General features: G+C 43.2%; 1 protein-coding gene across 6 annotated transcripts in view; it reads left to right on the forward strand.

The window, feature by feature from the left end:
• The window catches only part of MRRF (mitochondrial ribosome recycling factor), a 55,358-nt gene that overhangs the window by 31,711 nt on the left and 7,216 nt on the right, over positions 1–16,431 (forward strand). For 5 of the 6 annotated variants that reach the window (XM_046666061.1, XM_046666070.1, XM_046666088.1 and 2 more), the window contains one exon: positions 14,801–14,960. The exons of the other annotated variant lie outside the window; for it this stretch is intronic. In XM_046666061.1, the coding sequence (XP_046522017.1) occupies positions 14,801–14,960 (160 nt within the window). The remainder of the gene's footprint in view (positions 1–14,800; positions 14,961–16,431) is intronic. 6 annotated transcript variants of the gene reach the window in all.

A 16,431-nucleotide genomic window follows, 5' to 3' on the forward strand; every position in this document is an offset into this window, starting at 1 on the left:
TGTTCACAGAAGGCTTCAGGGGGAAGGTGATATTTGAGCAGACAGCTGAGGATGTGAGAGAGTGAACTATGCCGATTTCCAGCACTGAGGCAGAGGAAACAGTAAGCACAAAGGCCTAGAGCTGGGCATCTGCCTGGGGTGTTCAAGGGATAGCAAGAGTGCTCCTGTGGCTGTAGCAGAGCAAGGGAGGGGCAAGAAATAGGATTTAAAGTCAGAGTGAAATGGGGAGGCCAAGATCTTGTAAGGTCTTTGTATTAGGGTTCTCCAGAGCAATAGGACCAATAGGATATAAATGCATATGTATATCTATATATAAAGAGATTTATTATAAGGAATTTCTTATGTGATTATGAAGGCCGACAAGTCTCAAGACCTGCAGTCCAAAAACTGGAGACCCAAGAGAGCTGATGGTGTAGTTCAAGTCCAAAGGCCAGGAGGCTTGAGACTCAGGCAGAGCCAGTGTTTCAGTTTGAGTCTGAAGGCAGGATAAAACCAGCATCCCAGTTTGAAGGTAGTCAGGCAGGAGGAATTCCTGCTTATTCAGGGGAGAGTCAGCCTTTTGTTCTATTCAGGCCGTCAACGGATTGACTGAGGCCCACCCACATTAAGGGAGGTCAGTCTGCTTTACTCAGTCTATTGCTTTAAATGTTAAACTCATCCAAAAAGAACTCTCATAGAAACACCTAGAATACTGTTTGACCAAATGTCTGGGCACCGTATGGCCCAGTCAAGTTGACACGTAAAATTAACCATCATAGTCTTAAAGACCATTATAAGGATTTTGATTTCTACTTGAAATGAAAGAGGAAATCACTGGAGGGTTTTGAGCTAGGGAGTGACGTGATCGGACTTAGATTTTGAAAGGATCATTTTGGCTGCTTTTTTGAGAATTATACTGTAGGAAGGTGAGGGTGAAAGCAGGGGACCAGTTAAGAGCTATTGCAGTAATCCATGATGGTGGCCTGGGCTAGTGTGGTGATGGTGGAGTTGGTAAAAGAAGTCAGATTCTGGATACATTTTAAAGGTAAAGCTGCCAGGATTTGCTGACGGATTAGTTGTGGATTGGACTCAAAGATGACTCCAGGATTTTTGGCCTGAGCAACTGGAAGGATGGAGTTGCCATTTACTGAGATAGGGCAGACTGTGGGAGGACAGATTGGGCGTGAGGGAAGAGCAGGTTTTGTCCATATTTATTTGAGATACTACTGGACATCCAAGTGGAGAGGTCAAAGAGGCTGTTAGATAGAGTTCAGAGGACAGGTATGGGCTAGAGAGAGAAATCTGGGAGACGTGGGCATGTAGAAGAGGGCTTGGAATTCGATGAGATTATTTTAGAGGGTAAATGTAGATAATGAAGGGGGGGGGGGTTGAGAACTGAGCCCTGGACACTTTACTTCAAGGTTTATGGGTCAGGGCGATGAGGAGGAACCAGCAAATGAAACTAAGTGGCTGGAGAACTAGGAGAGTGTGGGGTCCTAGAAACCGAGGGAAGTGTTTCAAAGAGGAGGGAGCCATCAGCTGTACTGAGGGGTGGAACTCATATTGTTGATGAGTCAAGGAAGAGAACATCTGAGAATTGATCATTGGATTTAGCAACCTAATTTATTTATCACTTAATCACTGGGTGTGAGGAAGCACAAGGGCTTTGGGGTTAGACAGACCCAGGTTCGAATCCCTGTTCTGTCATTCTCTGGGTATGTCAGCTTGGGTCCTCTGAGAAGCAGATGCCGGGACAGAATTAGATGTGCAAGAGATTTATTGGAGGTAAGGCCTGTGAAAGAAACAGGGTGCAGGTCTGTTGCTGGTGAGGAGAGGAAAAGAGGAGGATTGGGTAGAAGGAGACCCACCTTGCAGCGCACCTCTGAGAACATCAGCCAGGCTTTTCCTGAGCCAAGGTTGCCCGCTTAAGGAGTCTCTGCTGTGTATGGTATTGGCTGGGCGCAGCCTGGGGAATGTGCCCTCTGCAGTGACCTTGGGCAGGTTGCTTAATTTTTTGAAGCTTCAGCCTCCTTATCTGTACAATGGGAATAAATTCTATGGTTTTGAGGAATAATAGGATATTATATGTGATGTTCCTAGTGTGAGGCCTGATGTGTTACAGATGCTTAATAAATTTTAATTCCTTTTTCTTATAGCATTTATTATCTAATTCTCCTGGTTAAGGAGTTCTTGGAAACATTCTTTTTCTGATTATTTGGGAGTAAAACCAATCATATTTTATTTCTGTTTGCTGATTTCTCTTTTAGTCCTTAACGGTCTCTTTCCCTCTCTTCCTCACTAGCCCCCTCCCCCAACCCCACGTTCATTTTTTTCCCTATCTTTTCTCCATTTTTAGGGATGGGAGGAGTTGAGTCATTATGTTGTAATTATCTTGGAATTTAAGTTGCTCAGGAACACTGTAGTTTGATTGTTAATGAGCACTTGGTTTGTTCTCTGAATATGAATTATGATGAACAAGACCTCCTGGAAGGTATATCCCAAATAAGAAAATCTGATGATGAGTCCTGCCTGTGGGGTGAGGTTTGCTTTGTGTTTCTGGAAAGGCTGAGGGACCTTGGCTCTTCTAGACACCCTCAGCCCACTGAACTGCTCCCCAAGGCCTCGCAATAGTTGGATAATTACCATCATTAGCTCCCACTTTTCCTCTGGGCGTTGTCAGGGATGATAGACCTTATGCCTAGACGAGGCTCCTTCCCTCACACTTGGTTCCAAGGGGACAGCATGGAGGAGAATTCCACTTAGGATCAGACCAGGAAGTTTCACCAGATAACAGTAAAAACCCTAAGTTATACTTCTCCTAGCCTGAATTATCTTCTCAAGTGTTTTTTTCCCACCATACCCTGATGTACAGTTTCTCATGGACAATGACCAGGTTTTCCCAGGGAGAGTGAACTGGCTAAGGCAGGCTGAGTTAAACAGGGAGGGTAGTGCTGTGCAGCCAGGGAGAGCCAGAATTGATAGTTGGAGGAGCCAAGGTTACAGTCAGAGAAACTCCAAGAGGAAAACCAGTAAAAAGAGCTGTGTGACCTTAGGCTGGTTATTTCATCTCTGAGTCTCAGTTTCCTCATCTGTAAAATGGGATAATAGCAATATGTACTTTTGTGAAGAGTTATTGGGAGAAACTCCTCTGAAGGATAAGGGGAGAGGAAGAGGAGCAGACAGGGAGATCCTTTAGACCATGGTGCAGGTCTCACACCATGAAGAGAGGAGAGAAATTCAGTAAGTGAGACATAATGTTATTTTAAAATTGCCATTATCAGGTTGGCTGTTGTTACTGAGCATTCCTATGACTTTTTCTGAGTGGTGCTTGTTAACTGTTGGGGGGCAGTTACTGCTGGTCCACAGGTGAGGAAACAGAGGCCTGTCAGTGCGCCTCCTTCCAGGCCACAAGTGCTGTTCCGTGATGAAAGCCAGGTAGGCATAGGACGTTTCGTGATAGCTTTATTGAGATATAATTCACCCATTTAAAGTGTACAGTTCAGTGCTTTTTAGTCTATTCAGAGAGTTGTGCAACTATCACCACAATCGATTTGAGGACATTTTTCATCACTCCACAAAGAAACTGTGTACCCACTAGCAGTCACTTCCTGCTTTACCCTCGACAACCTTCAACCCAGGGATTGCTCTAGGCAACCACTAATCTACTTTCTGTCTCTAGAGATTTCCCTATTTTGAACATTTCATATAAATGGAATCACACAATATGTGGTCTTTTGTGACTGGCTTCTTTCACTTACCATAATGTTTTCAGGGTTCATCCATGTTGTAGCATGTATCAATACTTCCTTCATTTTTATGGCCAAATGATATTCCATTGTGTGGATATACTACCTTTTATCCATTTATAAGTTGGTGAACATTTTGGTTGGTTCTGCTTTTTGGCTATTATGGATAATGCTGCTATGAACATAATTGCACGAGTTTTTGTGTAAACGTGTTTTATTGAGTATATATATATATATATATGAGTGGAATTGCTGTGCATATAACTCTGTGTAACTTTTTGAGGATCTGCCCAACTTTTCCACAGGGATTGCACATTTTATAAGGGCTCCATTTTCTTTTTAATCTTTTTTTAAAAAAATGTATTTTATTTTATTCTTATTTTTTCAAGGAAGATTAGCCCTGAGCTAACATCTGCTGCCAATCCTCTTCTTTTTGCTGAGGAAGACTGGCCCTCAGCTAACATCTGTGCCCATCTTCCTCTACTTTATATGTGGGATGCCTGCCACAGCATGGCTTTCCAAGCAGTGCCATGTCCGCACTTGGGATCCCAACCGGCGAACCCCGGGCTGCCGAAGCGGAACACGCGCACTTAACCGCTGTGCCACCAGGCCAGCCCCAAGGGTTCCATTTTCTCTATCTCCTTGCCAAGACTTGTTGTTTTAGTTTTTATTATTATTATTATTACCACCGTCCTAGTGGGTATGAAGTGATACCTCATTATAGCTCTGATTTGCAATTCCCAGATGACTAATGATGTTGAGCATCTTTTGTGTATTGTTTGCCATTTGTGTACCTTTAGAAAAATTTCTATTCAAGTCCTTCCCCATTTTTTAATTGAGTTGTTTGTCCTTTTGTTGAGTTGTAAGACTTTGTTATATGTTCTGGATACTAGATTCTTATCAGGTATATGATTTTCATCTCTCTCTTTTTTTAATTGTAAAGATAACAACACATTTATTGCAGAAATTAAAATTCTACAAAAGATAAAAGGTTCTTTTACAGTTCCCCAAGTGTTTTTCCCAGAAGTAACTGTTGGTAAGATTAGTATATATCCTTCCAGATTGTAAAAGATGCATATACAAACCTATATGTATATATATATATACACACACATACCTATATGTATATATATACACACACACACATATTTAATTTACGTAAATGGGAGTAAATATCTGCAGTACTACAGCTTCTTTTTGCTTAACAACGACTTGTGTACATCTTTTCAGGGTGATCTCATTGTTTTTGTGGCTGCGGAGAAATACCCTTTTGAGATGGGTATAATACACATGAGGAAATGGGGGATCGGAAAGTTTAAGTAATTGGCTCGAGGTCATGGATTAGTAAGTGGAGGAGTCATTATTCAGGTCGAATCTGTCTGCTTCCAAAGCCCATGTTCTTGCCACACTATCACATTCCTCTAAGAGCTGCTGACCTGGAACCCACCTCCTTCCAAGCTCTGTGGCCTCCTTGTCTAGCTGCTGTATCGCCTTGCGGTTCTTGTACCAGGGGTGATGTGTATAATGTACACATTCAATGAAATATTGGTAATACCCTTTTCTTACACAACCCACATGCGTACAGACCTTTAGCAGTCTTGAAAGGAAAAAAAAATCAGAGGAGAATGCCTAATGACCTCATTTGGGCCAGGGCAGCCACGAACTGCGTTTGAGCAACTGCAGCTGCTTTTCCAGCCCTTTCATTCCCACCGCCTGCTTGCCATCGCTGCTTTCGCAGGGCCATTCATTCTGCTGGATGAGTTCCAGGACATTGTTCTTTCTGCCTTCCAGGCCTGGGCGAAGCTCCTTGTAGTCTTAGGATGCCTGCCTTCACCTCTTCAGTGTTGCTTCCCACTCGGCCTGTGGCTTTTTAGGAGTGCCTCCTGCTATTTCCAGACCCAAGTGTTTGGAATGGGGGCTGCCTCCCAGCATGTACTTTTTGGTTGAAACACATAAGTAAGAGCAATTAGGAATCAAGAGTGGAGTGTGGGCTAAGGAGAAAGTTGCCACCAACGCCTGTGCAAAAGCTGCACCCAAAAGGACAGGCTCCTCCTCTCCCTGTCCCTCCTCTATTCTCCGCTCTTTGTGCCCTGCACCTATTTACAGAACCTGGCAATTGACTGCTATGGTTCAAATCACCATTCCATTGCAGTCCTCGGTAGATTCCCTATCTCCTTTCTCCCCACTGTGCTTGGACTTATAGGGGAATTGGAGGAGCAGACTATATATCTGAGCAGGCCCTAGTGGAAGAGCTGTGCTATTCTGATCACTGCCATGAGTAAGAATAGCTCCCTAGAGTTGTCTAGCACCAGCAAAGCAGGTCTGGAATTCACGGGTCAGGCTGCACTGGGCCCAAATCCGAGGTCTATCAGGAACTTGTTGGGTGGTCTTGGACAGGTTACTTGGTCTGTCTGAGCCTCCCTTTTCTAATCTGTAAAATCCAGGTAATAATACCACTAGTGTCATAGGAGTGTTCTGAAGATTCCCTGAAGTAATGCATAGAGAGTGCATCAGCTCAGAGCCTGGCACATGGAAAGAACTTTGTACATGCTAGTTATCATTATTGTTACTGAAGAGGAGCAGATGACGTTGGGGTCAGATATGTAGGCAAATATACATGGGCCCTTACTGTGATAATAATGAGGTCCCTCCTTATCTCCCTACCTTGCTTTATTTTCTTCATAGCACTTATGTATCATTTAAATACTTATTTCTTTACTCTCTCCTTTGCTAGAATGTGGATTGGAGGAGCTGTGTCGGTTTCGTTCATTGCTGTATCCCTAGCCCCTGGAACAGGGCCCAGCATGTAGTGGGTGTGCAATAAAGTGCTCAGTGTTTGTGAAATAAGGAATGTGAGTGCCCACTATGTGCCTATTGCTGTTCCAGGTGCTGTTTGTATATTAACTGATGCATTCATAGCAATCTTTTGAAGTAGGTATGTTATTACTCCTCTTTTGCAGATGAAGAAACCGCGTCACAGGGGAATGGGGTTCTTTGTGCCCAATGTCACATGGTTAATCAGTGGAGAAACAGGCAGTCTTTCTTGGAGCCTGGGCTTGTAGCCACAATGCCATGCCCTCTCTCAGTAGGAGACATCGCCATTATTTTTATTACTGATATCATTGGCAGTTTTTAAAATAGTACCTACATATGCAAGGTTCTTTAACCAGCATTTCTCATTTGCTCCTAACAATAAGTGTGGAAGAAAGATAACATTTTTATTAGCCCCCTTCATTTGACAGTTGAGGAAATAATAACAGATAATATTTATTGAGCACATCACCACGCGCCAGCACATTTATTAACTCTTTTAATCCTCACAACAATTCCATTAAGTTAATGGTATTATACCCATTTGACAGATGGGAAAACTGAGGTAAAGAGGTAACATTTCTTGCCCAGGTCCATACAGCTAAGAAATGATAGATATGGGCCTCAAACTCCAGCAGTGTGGCTTCAAAGACTGTTCTCCTAAATGCTTCACTAGACATCCTTATTTGTGATTCAGAGAGGAAAAATTAATTGTCCACAGTTACCCAGCTTATAAGTGGCAGATCTGGGATTGGAAAGCAGGTCTGCCTTGACCACCACACTTTTGCTCTTTCTCATGTGCATTAGAGTTGAGGTGAGAGTTTTCTCCAGTTTATCCTTGGGCTAGGGTTTCCATCCTTCTTGGATGATAGGGAAGGAGAAGACCAGTGGCTTAATCAAGGTCATTTAACTGAGAATGTGGAGCTGTGGTCCCTGACCTCAGCCTCCTTTCTCTTTCCATCATGCTGGGCTGTATTTCAGGATGGTATGACTGGGTTAGCCAGACCTCAGTCACAGGACAGTCCTTTGAAAGCAGATGGCCAGGTGTGTCCCCAGCGAGAACTGACATTTCTGCTGGTGGTAGAAGTCCTTCCAAAGCACGTGTATGAATTCCTTTGGGCTAAAAGGATACCTCATATCTTTATGAGACGTTAATGTATGTAAGACAGGTGGGTGAGCTGGGGTGAGGGGGTGGTAAGGAAAAGAGGGAGGGGGAAATTGTGTACCTAGAAGCGTAGGAAGTCTGGCTGGGCTATATAAACAATAACATTTCCTTCAGGGCCAGAGGCCCCAAGGCGTTGGGCAGCGCCCACCAGCAAACAATAAAGCAGGGCATGTGTCTACTGCTGATTGCAGGCGATGCTCCTTTTGAGGGGAAGTCTCCCAGAAGCCCGGCAAGGAGGTGGCTGTCTCCCTCAGTGGAGCTGTCAGAGGTGTGTTTTGATGGGCCATTCCCTGGAAGTGCAGCTTCCTTCTTCCTCAGCCCGTCTTGCCCAGCTACGAGAACAGGACTCCTGCCTCCTACTGCCTCCACCGCCTGCTGCTCCCCTCTGTTCCTGCTCTTTCCCTCCCTGCTCACCATCCACTCAGTAGCCCAAGCTCCAAGTGACTAAATTCTTTTTGTCTGTTTTCTCCCTCGCCACTCACATCCTAAGAATAAGAATGCAGCCCCCCTGTATTTAGCATCCAAAGTGCATATAACTGGCAGTGTGCCAAGCACTTGCCACCATCTTTTCACTTAATCCTTGCTTCTGCCCTGTTAGCATCTTCTTACTCCCATTTTGTATGTGAGGAAACTGAGTCTGGAGAAGTTGAAGAGCATGTTCACAGTTCTGAAGCTAACAAGTAGCAGAGCTGGGATTCCAGCTCAGATCTTCTTGGCTTTAAAGCATGTCCTTTCACCTTTTAAAGTCCCCTCTAAGTGACCAAAAGTTCTTTTGAAGTCGAGTGTCTGATATATTGTAATTGGCTTTTATTGTAATTGCCTGAGTTGAGCAGAGCTTCCTCTCATATACACCTGGTGAATGGCTTTGTACATGTGTCCCATTGTCACTGAAACAATAGGAAGTATCATTTCAGTCAGTGGGATTCTCTGCTGTGTGAGTTACCAGCGGGGCATGCCCTCTGCTTATTGTTCATGGGAATGTGCTCAAGGAATTTTGCAGGAAGGCCCCCATTCAGGATGTTACTGGAAGACCTGCCTGGTAGAGTTTGTACAAACAACGTGTGACCCTGCCAGCTCAGCCAAAATCTCTGTCTTATGCTGAGAGGTTCTCAGACCCTAGCGGAAAAGGCTGCTGTCTTCATCACCCAGCCAAGAAGCTACTATAGAGTATGTCCTGAGCGCCTCATCTGCCTGCCTGCAGGCTCCTGGGCAGACTTTCGCCTTGCGCTTAGATCTGGTTTGTATATTGCTGTCTACACAAAATATAAATCTGATCATGTTTCCTTGGCCTCACTCAAACATCTATGGTATTCCATATTGTTCTTAGGAACAATCTACTAGGACTCCTTTTTTTTTAACTTTTTTTATTATGGTAGGGTATGCATTAAAAAGTTACCATTTTAGTCATTTTGAAATGACAGTTCAATGGTATTAAGTACATTCACATTGTTGTGCAGCCAATCTCCAGAACTCTTCAGTTTGCAAAACCAAAACTCTACCCATTAGACAACAACTCCTTGTTCCCTGATCTCCCAGGTGCCTGGTAATCGCTATTCTAATTTCTGTGTCTATGAACTTGACTACTCTAATACCTCATATAAGTGGAATCATGCAGTATTTGTCCTTTTGAGTCTAGCTTATTTCACTTAGCATAATGATTTCAAGGTTCATCATGTTGTAGCGTGTGTCAGAATTTCATTCCTTTGTAAAGCTTGTGTGTCTATTCATCCATCGATGGATCTCCTGAGACTCAGTGTGACATTAAAGGGCCTGCTTTTGCCAGCCTCTCCAGCCTCCTCATTTGGGACACTCTTTCTCCTCTGCTTTCTATATTCCAGCCACAATGCCTTTTTTCAGTCCCTCAAGAACAATACCCTCCTTCTTTCCTGCAAAAGTATCTTCAGTTTACACAGGCAGTCCCCTCTGTGGGAACGCTCTTCCCCTAGCCTCTCACTCTTATTCATCCTAACCCAAATATCACTTAGCTTAAATATCTCCACGTTTAGTTTCTATCCCTCAGGAGAGCTTGGTCAGACTCCCTGCCCCTGCTAATTATTTTCATAGGACTCTTTATGTCTTTATGTCTTTATTGTGCTTATTATGACTGTAACTTATGATTAATTGTGTGTGTGTTTGCTTAATGACTGCCTTCCTTGCCAGACTGTAAACTCCTGTGTGTTCAATGCTATAGCCCTCGTGTCTATAGTGGCTGGCACATAGTAGGTGCCCAGTAAATAGCTGTAGAATGAAACTACAGACTAAATGAGTGAATGAAGACTGAAAAGAGAAGATTTCAGAGCTGTGTGCTGAGACCATTTGCATTTTGAAATGTACGTGAGATTTTATATTACTAGTCAGATCTCAGGAAGTCATCTTGCTGAAGCATAGATTGTTTGCCCAGACCTTTCTATGTTGATAAAAACTTTCACGAATAAACTCTTCATTATCTGAAGATCCTTCAGTGTCGCCAAAACATTAACAACAACAGCAACAAAGGCAGCTTATGTTTTCCGAATGTTCTTTCTTTAGCAGGCTCTGTACTGTGTACTCTCCATGTATTATCTCATTTAATCCTCACAAGAACTCTGAAAGGTTAATGCTGGTTTTTGTTTGTTTGTTTCAATTTCTATATCCAGATGAGGAGACCAAGGCTCAGAGAGTTTAAATAACTTGCTTAAGGTCACTCAGCCAGTAAGTAGAAGTGGAGGGGAGTCAGAGTGGAGCTAAGCTTCGTAGACCTGGGATAGAGTGCTCCCCCTCCCCATTAACTGGAATAGCTCTTTTTGTCTGTTTTACAAATGGGGCCTCTCTCTTGGTTTTCTTTGAAGCCAGAGTTTTGTGGCCAGAGAAGAATTTGAAAACTCCAGGCCTGCAGAACAAATTTGACCCTGATGGACCCTTTTCAGCCTCATGCCCTCCTGCAATTATATCTCCGCCGGGCTTCTGTCTGGAATGCCTTTTCCTTTCTTCTGCAGCTGACAAGTTACTATGCATCTCTAAGGCATTTTCCAAATCTCAAGGCAGAGTGAGTTGTGCTTTCTGCATGCTCCTCCCACAGAAGGTCCATCCCTCTGTCCTAGTAGCAGTCATACTCTTTCTAAGTAATGGTTGACAAGTTTGTTTCCACCACTGCACTGAGCCTCTGGAGAAGTTGGACCAGGCCTGCTTCCTCTCTGGAGCTCCTCAGCCTGGCCCAGGATCTGGCCTGGAATACAGGGGCTCAGCTAGTGCTTGATGCATGAATGCACACCAAGTGCAGTGTGGGTGCTCAGACCATCCAGCTGAGTCCAGAAGCCTAGAATACAAACTAGTGTGTTCTTGCAGAACTCCATGAATGTGAGATGGAGATGATCAGATGTATTAATCACTGGTTTGGAAAGGAATTAAAATATTTCCATAATATAGTGTGTTTCTTTTCCGAAACAGATGTGCCCTTGTTGTTTCATGAGGAAGTAATTAAGTATGTTTGATTAAAACATTCATAAACACTATGATTTATTTAAGGCTACTATATGCTGCTATCTTTATGGGTACTTTGTATATGGCGTGGCTGCTTCTCCTAATCATCCTGTAAGGTGTTTTTATTATCTTCATTTTAGAGATGAGGAAACTGAGGCTCAGAGAGATTAAGTAGCTTGCCCAAGGATAGTCAGCTTCTGAGTGATAGATATGGGAATGAAATAGGCTCTGGCTGACTTAAAAACCGGTGCCTCTCCATCATCCTAACTGCCTCTGAACTTGTATTTTAGATAGTTTCCAGCTCAACACCCCGAACCAGCATGCATATGCCCTTCTTCCCCTCAGCCCTTCCTGTGCTTGGCATCTCTCCCCCCCACCCTCCTTCCTTGCCTCACTGCACCCCCCGCTCCATTTCCTTAAAGTATCTTTTTGATTATTGCCTCTGTATTTGCATCCTGAAACAGAAATATTTTTGTCAGTGTCAATAATTGGATACTGTTATGTATGGAAACTATCTGGTGTTAATAGTATAGTAATATCACATTTACTTTAATAAACATAAAATAATACATTTTATTAAGGCAAATCATATGTTATGATTTTGCTTTCTTAATAAGCCTTTTACTCTTAAGATTTTTTTGGGTCTCAATTTATATTTTTTAAAGTGTGTGGGTTTTTTCTTCATGTAAAGTATAAATAAAACAATGTAGTGAAAAGAGAGTTGGTTAGATTTTTTTTATTAAAGATTGTCTAAACAGTGGGATACCTATTTCAAATTATATATGAAACATAAGATTGAAATACTTCTTATTAGAGAAGTTTAAGAGGTTTCTTACAGATTTAGATTCATTTCTTTTCTTCCCCTCCTAGTATTTCAGCAGGATTAAGTTTTCTGAATCAGTGGATCAAGTTTTAATTTTCCTGTTCCTTCCTTATACTGACATATGCTTTGGCAGAACAAAAAAGAGACCTAAACATGTCAGCATGATTTTTGTTCAATGAATTAAAAACCATAAAAGTAACAAGATCTGATCCAAATCCCTAAACTCCTGACATGGTGGTTTTGTCCTTTTCAGTCCCAAGATTCATGTTACCGACTTTGAAAAGCTTTCTGCCTGGAAGCAGAAGTAATGGCAGCAGCGCATAATTTATTTGAAATAGATTACTAGGGGCAGGCAGCATGGAGTTGTGGAAAGAATACAGGCCGGAAAGATCTGGATTTGAATCCCACTTCTGTCACTCAAGCCCATGAGCAAGTTACTTAACATCTGTGCACATCCATTTCCTCATGGGAAAATGGGAGTATTAGAATCTAGTTTGAGAGTTGTGGTGCGGTTCAGTGAGGTAATATACTTAAAGTACTCACCTGGCATGAGGCTTAATAATGGTAGTAATCAGGATCATTTTTATCTTGAGAATACCTTCAAATAGCTGAATCTAGAATTTATGTATAACATTGCTGTCTACTTTGTCTTCAGAGCTTATCCTTTCTCAAAATTCTTTAATTTTTTTCTGATCCTTTCAGGGGAAAAATATCAGGTAGACACCACTAAATCTTCAACACCTCCTTCAGAATGTGTACCCAGAATTTGGGATTCTCCTTATTAAGCAAGAACCACATTGAGTTGAGGGTCGTGAACCACACATAAGCCAGTGATGTCCATTTCAGGACCCCAGGGGCAGAGCAGTTTTGTCGTACTAAGACCATTGGCTTTTGAGACAGACCAGCCTGGGTTTGACTTTGTGTAAGATATCAAACTTCTTTGTGCCTCATTTTCGTCATCTGTAAAAGGGGTTCATGATCTTCCAGAACTCTCTGTGATTTGGCTTTCCAGCCTCTTTTCTTGTTACTCCCTTGTTTGTTAGCTGTGCTCCAATCAGTTCCTCAGATGAGACATGATCTCTTTTCAGCTTAAAGCCTTTGTATTCTTTCTTCTTCCTGGAAATCTGCCCCCCAGTATTGGCAAATTGCACTCATTCTTCAGATCCTTGTGTGGTGTATTAGTCAGGCTAGAACGGGCTGTGCTGTAGTAACCAGCAACCCCCAAATCTCCATGGCTTAAACAACAGAATTTATTTTTCACTCATGCTGCGTGACGGGTGCTGTTTATCATGGTCACTCTGGAACCCAAGTGGAAGGAAGCTCCAGCTCAGCTAGTACTGCGGCCAACAGAAACAAATGTAGTGGAGCACATATTGGCTTTTAAAGCTTCTGCCCTGAGGGGCCACCCATTATTTCTGATTACATTTCATTGACCAAAGCAAGTTGTATAGCCACAGCAAACTTCAGAGGGGACGGGGAAGGCATTCCTAGTGGAAGGAGTAAGAGCCAGAATGCTAGTGAACAGGCCTAGTGACCACCACATTTAGGTATGATTTCTTCAGGAAAGTCTTCCCTTGCTGTCCCCTCCCAAACTGGGACAGCTCTTGCTAGTTAGCTGAGCTGCTTGTGTGCTCCAGTGGCACCTTGTACTTCCCCACTTCCCTTACCACAGCACCTCTCATGCTCTGTTGTAAATGTGTCTTTACTCGTTTGTCTCCCTAAGAGCAGGACAAAGGTCTGTCATGTTCACTGTAAATACCCTCAGTGCCCAACTCTGGTTTTGAGAGGACTCAATGTGTACATAGTGAAGAAATGAAGGCAAGACAAACATGCTGGGTTGTTGTGATGATTAAATGTAAAATAGGAGTAATAATAACTGCCTCACACAGTTGTTGTGAGGATTAACCTACAAAGTGCCTATCCCAGTGGTTTATAGTAGGCCCTCAGTGTGCTCATTGTTGTTGGGATGATGATGTTAACAGTCAAAATAACTGACAATTATTAAGCATTTAGAATGTGCCAGACGCTCAGGGGTCCTTTGTAAAAGTTAACTGGTGCAGTGGTTCTCACATGTTGTGTCAGGACTCATGTTGTGTCTTGGGCAGTGCTGAAGTGATTCATGAGTAACTTACTATAATAATAGTTAAGTCTGAAGTTGCTGCTTATTTGTTTTGGGTGATTTAGAGATTTAGAGAGGATGCTATTTTTATAGTATCTCTCATTTGCATTGCTTTCTTTAGTGGGAAAGAAAGGGGTATAGTTATAGCTAATAATTGCTTCCTTTTGTTGAGCACTTAAAATGTGCTAGGGTCAGTGCTAAACAATTTACATGTATCATCTTGTATGATCTTCACACCACCCTCTTCAGACAGGTGCTGATAATCCCCATTATATGGATGGGAACTCTGGAGGAGGGGAAGTCGGGTAGATGCCGCTAAATCTTCAACACCTCCTTCAGAATGTATACCCAGGGCTTGGGAATGTCCTTATTAAGCAAGAACCACATTGAGTTGAGGGTCATGAACCATAAGCCATAAGTTATGTGTCTAGTAAGTGGCACAGCTAGGGTTTGAGCCCAGGTCTGCCTAGACTCCCTGGCTTGTGCTTTTAAGTAGTACTCTTACTGGTTCTCCTCAGCTAACTCACTGGGAACTTGACTTGATCCTGAGTGTCCCATGGGCATGTGTCAGGATGTGGTCATCCACCGACAGTGAGTATGGTTATAAATTGGTGAGCTAGTGGACAGAGTGATGTTAATTCTTGGCTAGCAGTTAATGTATAGGACAATTTTGTTGAACTTGTCTTGTCTTTTATCAGAGTAACCAGAGAGCACAGGGAAATGCTGGTGAAACTGGCCAAACAGAACACCAACAAGGCCAAAGACTCTTTACGGAAGGTTCGTACCAATGCAATGAACAAGCTGAAGAAATCAAAGGACAAGGCCTCGGAGGACACCATTAGGCTCATAGAGAAACAGGTAGTGTTGCCAACAGATGAGTGTTTATGTATCTGACCCGGGGAATCACTTGTTCATGTCTGAAGCGAGGAAAATTAAAACAGAATGCCCCTGGTTCTTTCGTTGACATGGATGTGATCAGCATTGATTGAGTCTCTTCTGGGCTAGCCCTGTGCTGGACCCTGGGAATATAGAGGAGGAGAAGATGCTCTTGACCTTTTACTGTGTGCCAGGCTCTGTGCTGGACACTTTATATCCTTTTGTTTATCCTTGTCATTACAAAGCTGTGAGGTAGCTAATGAATAAACTGAGGCTCAAAGTAGCTAAATAACTTGCCCCAAATCACACTGCTGGTGAATGGTAGAAATGGGATCCCAGCGCAGGCAGACTGATTTCAGAGCCTGTACTCTAATCCTCTCCTGCCTGTGGTTGGTTGTCTGGGTGCTGAGCAGTGAGGACTTAACAGTGTTCTCAGTGTGCTGAGTACTGGCGCTTGAACAAGTCTTAAAGGCACTACTGGAGTAAAAACAGCGAGAGAAAAGAGGGAAACCTGGGGTTTGAACCTAGGATGAGCCTAGGGAATGGAAAGAGCAGAGAGAGTGACCAGTTCATAGAAGGTCTTGTACACCAGGTGGAGGAGTCTGAACTTTGACAAGTCCAGAGATTCCCACATTGGCTGTGCATCTTTATCAGTCATCTGTGGCCACAGTAATGCTGCATAATAAACTATCTCAAAACTCAGTGATTTACAGTATCAAGCATTATTTCTTATTCTGGTTTCTGGGTCCACTGGGATGTAGCTGTTCTAGGCTGGGCTTAGTGAGCTTGGCTCCAAATTATGGATTAGGTTCAGTTGTCTCCTCAATCTTCTGGAGTCAACAAGCTTCCCAGGGCCTCTTTTCATGGCAGCAGCAGACACCAAGAGCATAAGCCCAACCACTCAAGTATATTTTAAGCACCTGATCTTGTCACATCTCTTCAGCTACACAAGTCACGTGGGCCCAGCCCAATGTCACTTGGGTTGGGAAGTGTATTTGTTCATGGAGGTGTGCGGGAGGGAGTGAATGTTTGTTAAACAATAATCTAATCTGCCACAGCATCGTAATCACTTGAGGAGCTTACAAAAATACAGGTATGTGGGGCCCCACTCCCAGAGATTGAGTCAGTGAGTCTGGGGTGGGTCTAGGGATCTGCATTTTAAAATCTTCCCCAGGTGATTCTGATAGAGTAACTCACTTGAAAGGTTTTTTTCCAGACAGTGGGCAGATCATATCTGTGTTTAAAAGATGACTGTGGGGGCTGGCCTGGTGGCACAGCGGTTAAGCGCACACGTTCCGCTTCTTGGCGGGCCAGGGTTCGCCAGTTTGGATCCCGGGTGTGGACATGGCACTGCTTTGCACACCATGTTGTGGTAGGTGTCTCACACATAAAGTAGAGGAAGATGGGCACAGATTTTAGCTCAGGGCCAGGCCTCCTCACCAAAAAAGAGGAG

Source organism: Equus quagga, chromosome 1, assembly GCF_021613505.1.
Source record: "Equus quagga isolate Etosha38 chromosome 1, UCLA_HA_Equagga_1.0, whole genome shotgun sequence".
In the NCBI taxonomy this organism is placed as follows: domain Eukaryota; kingdom Metazoa; phylum Chordata; class Mammalia; order Perissodactyla; family Equidae; genus Equus; species Equus quagga.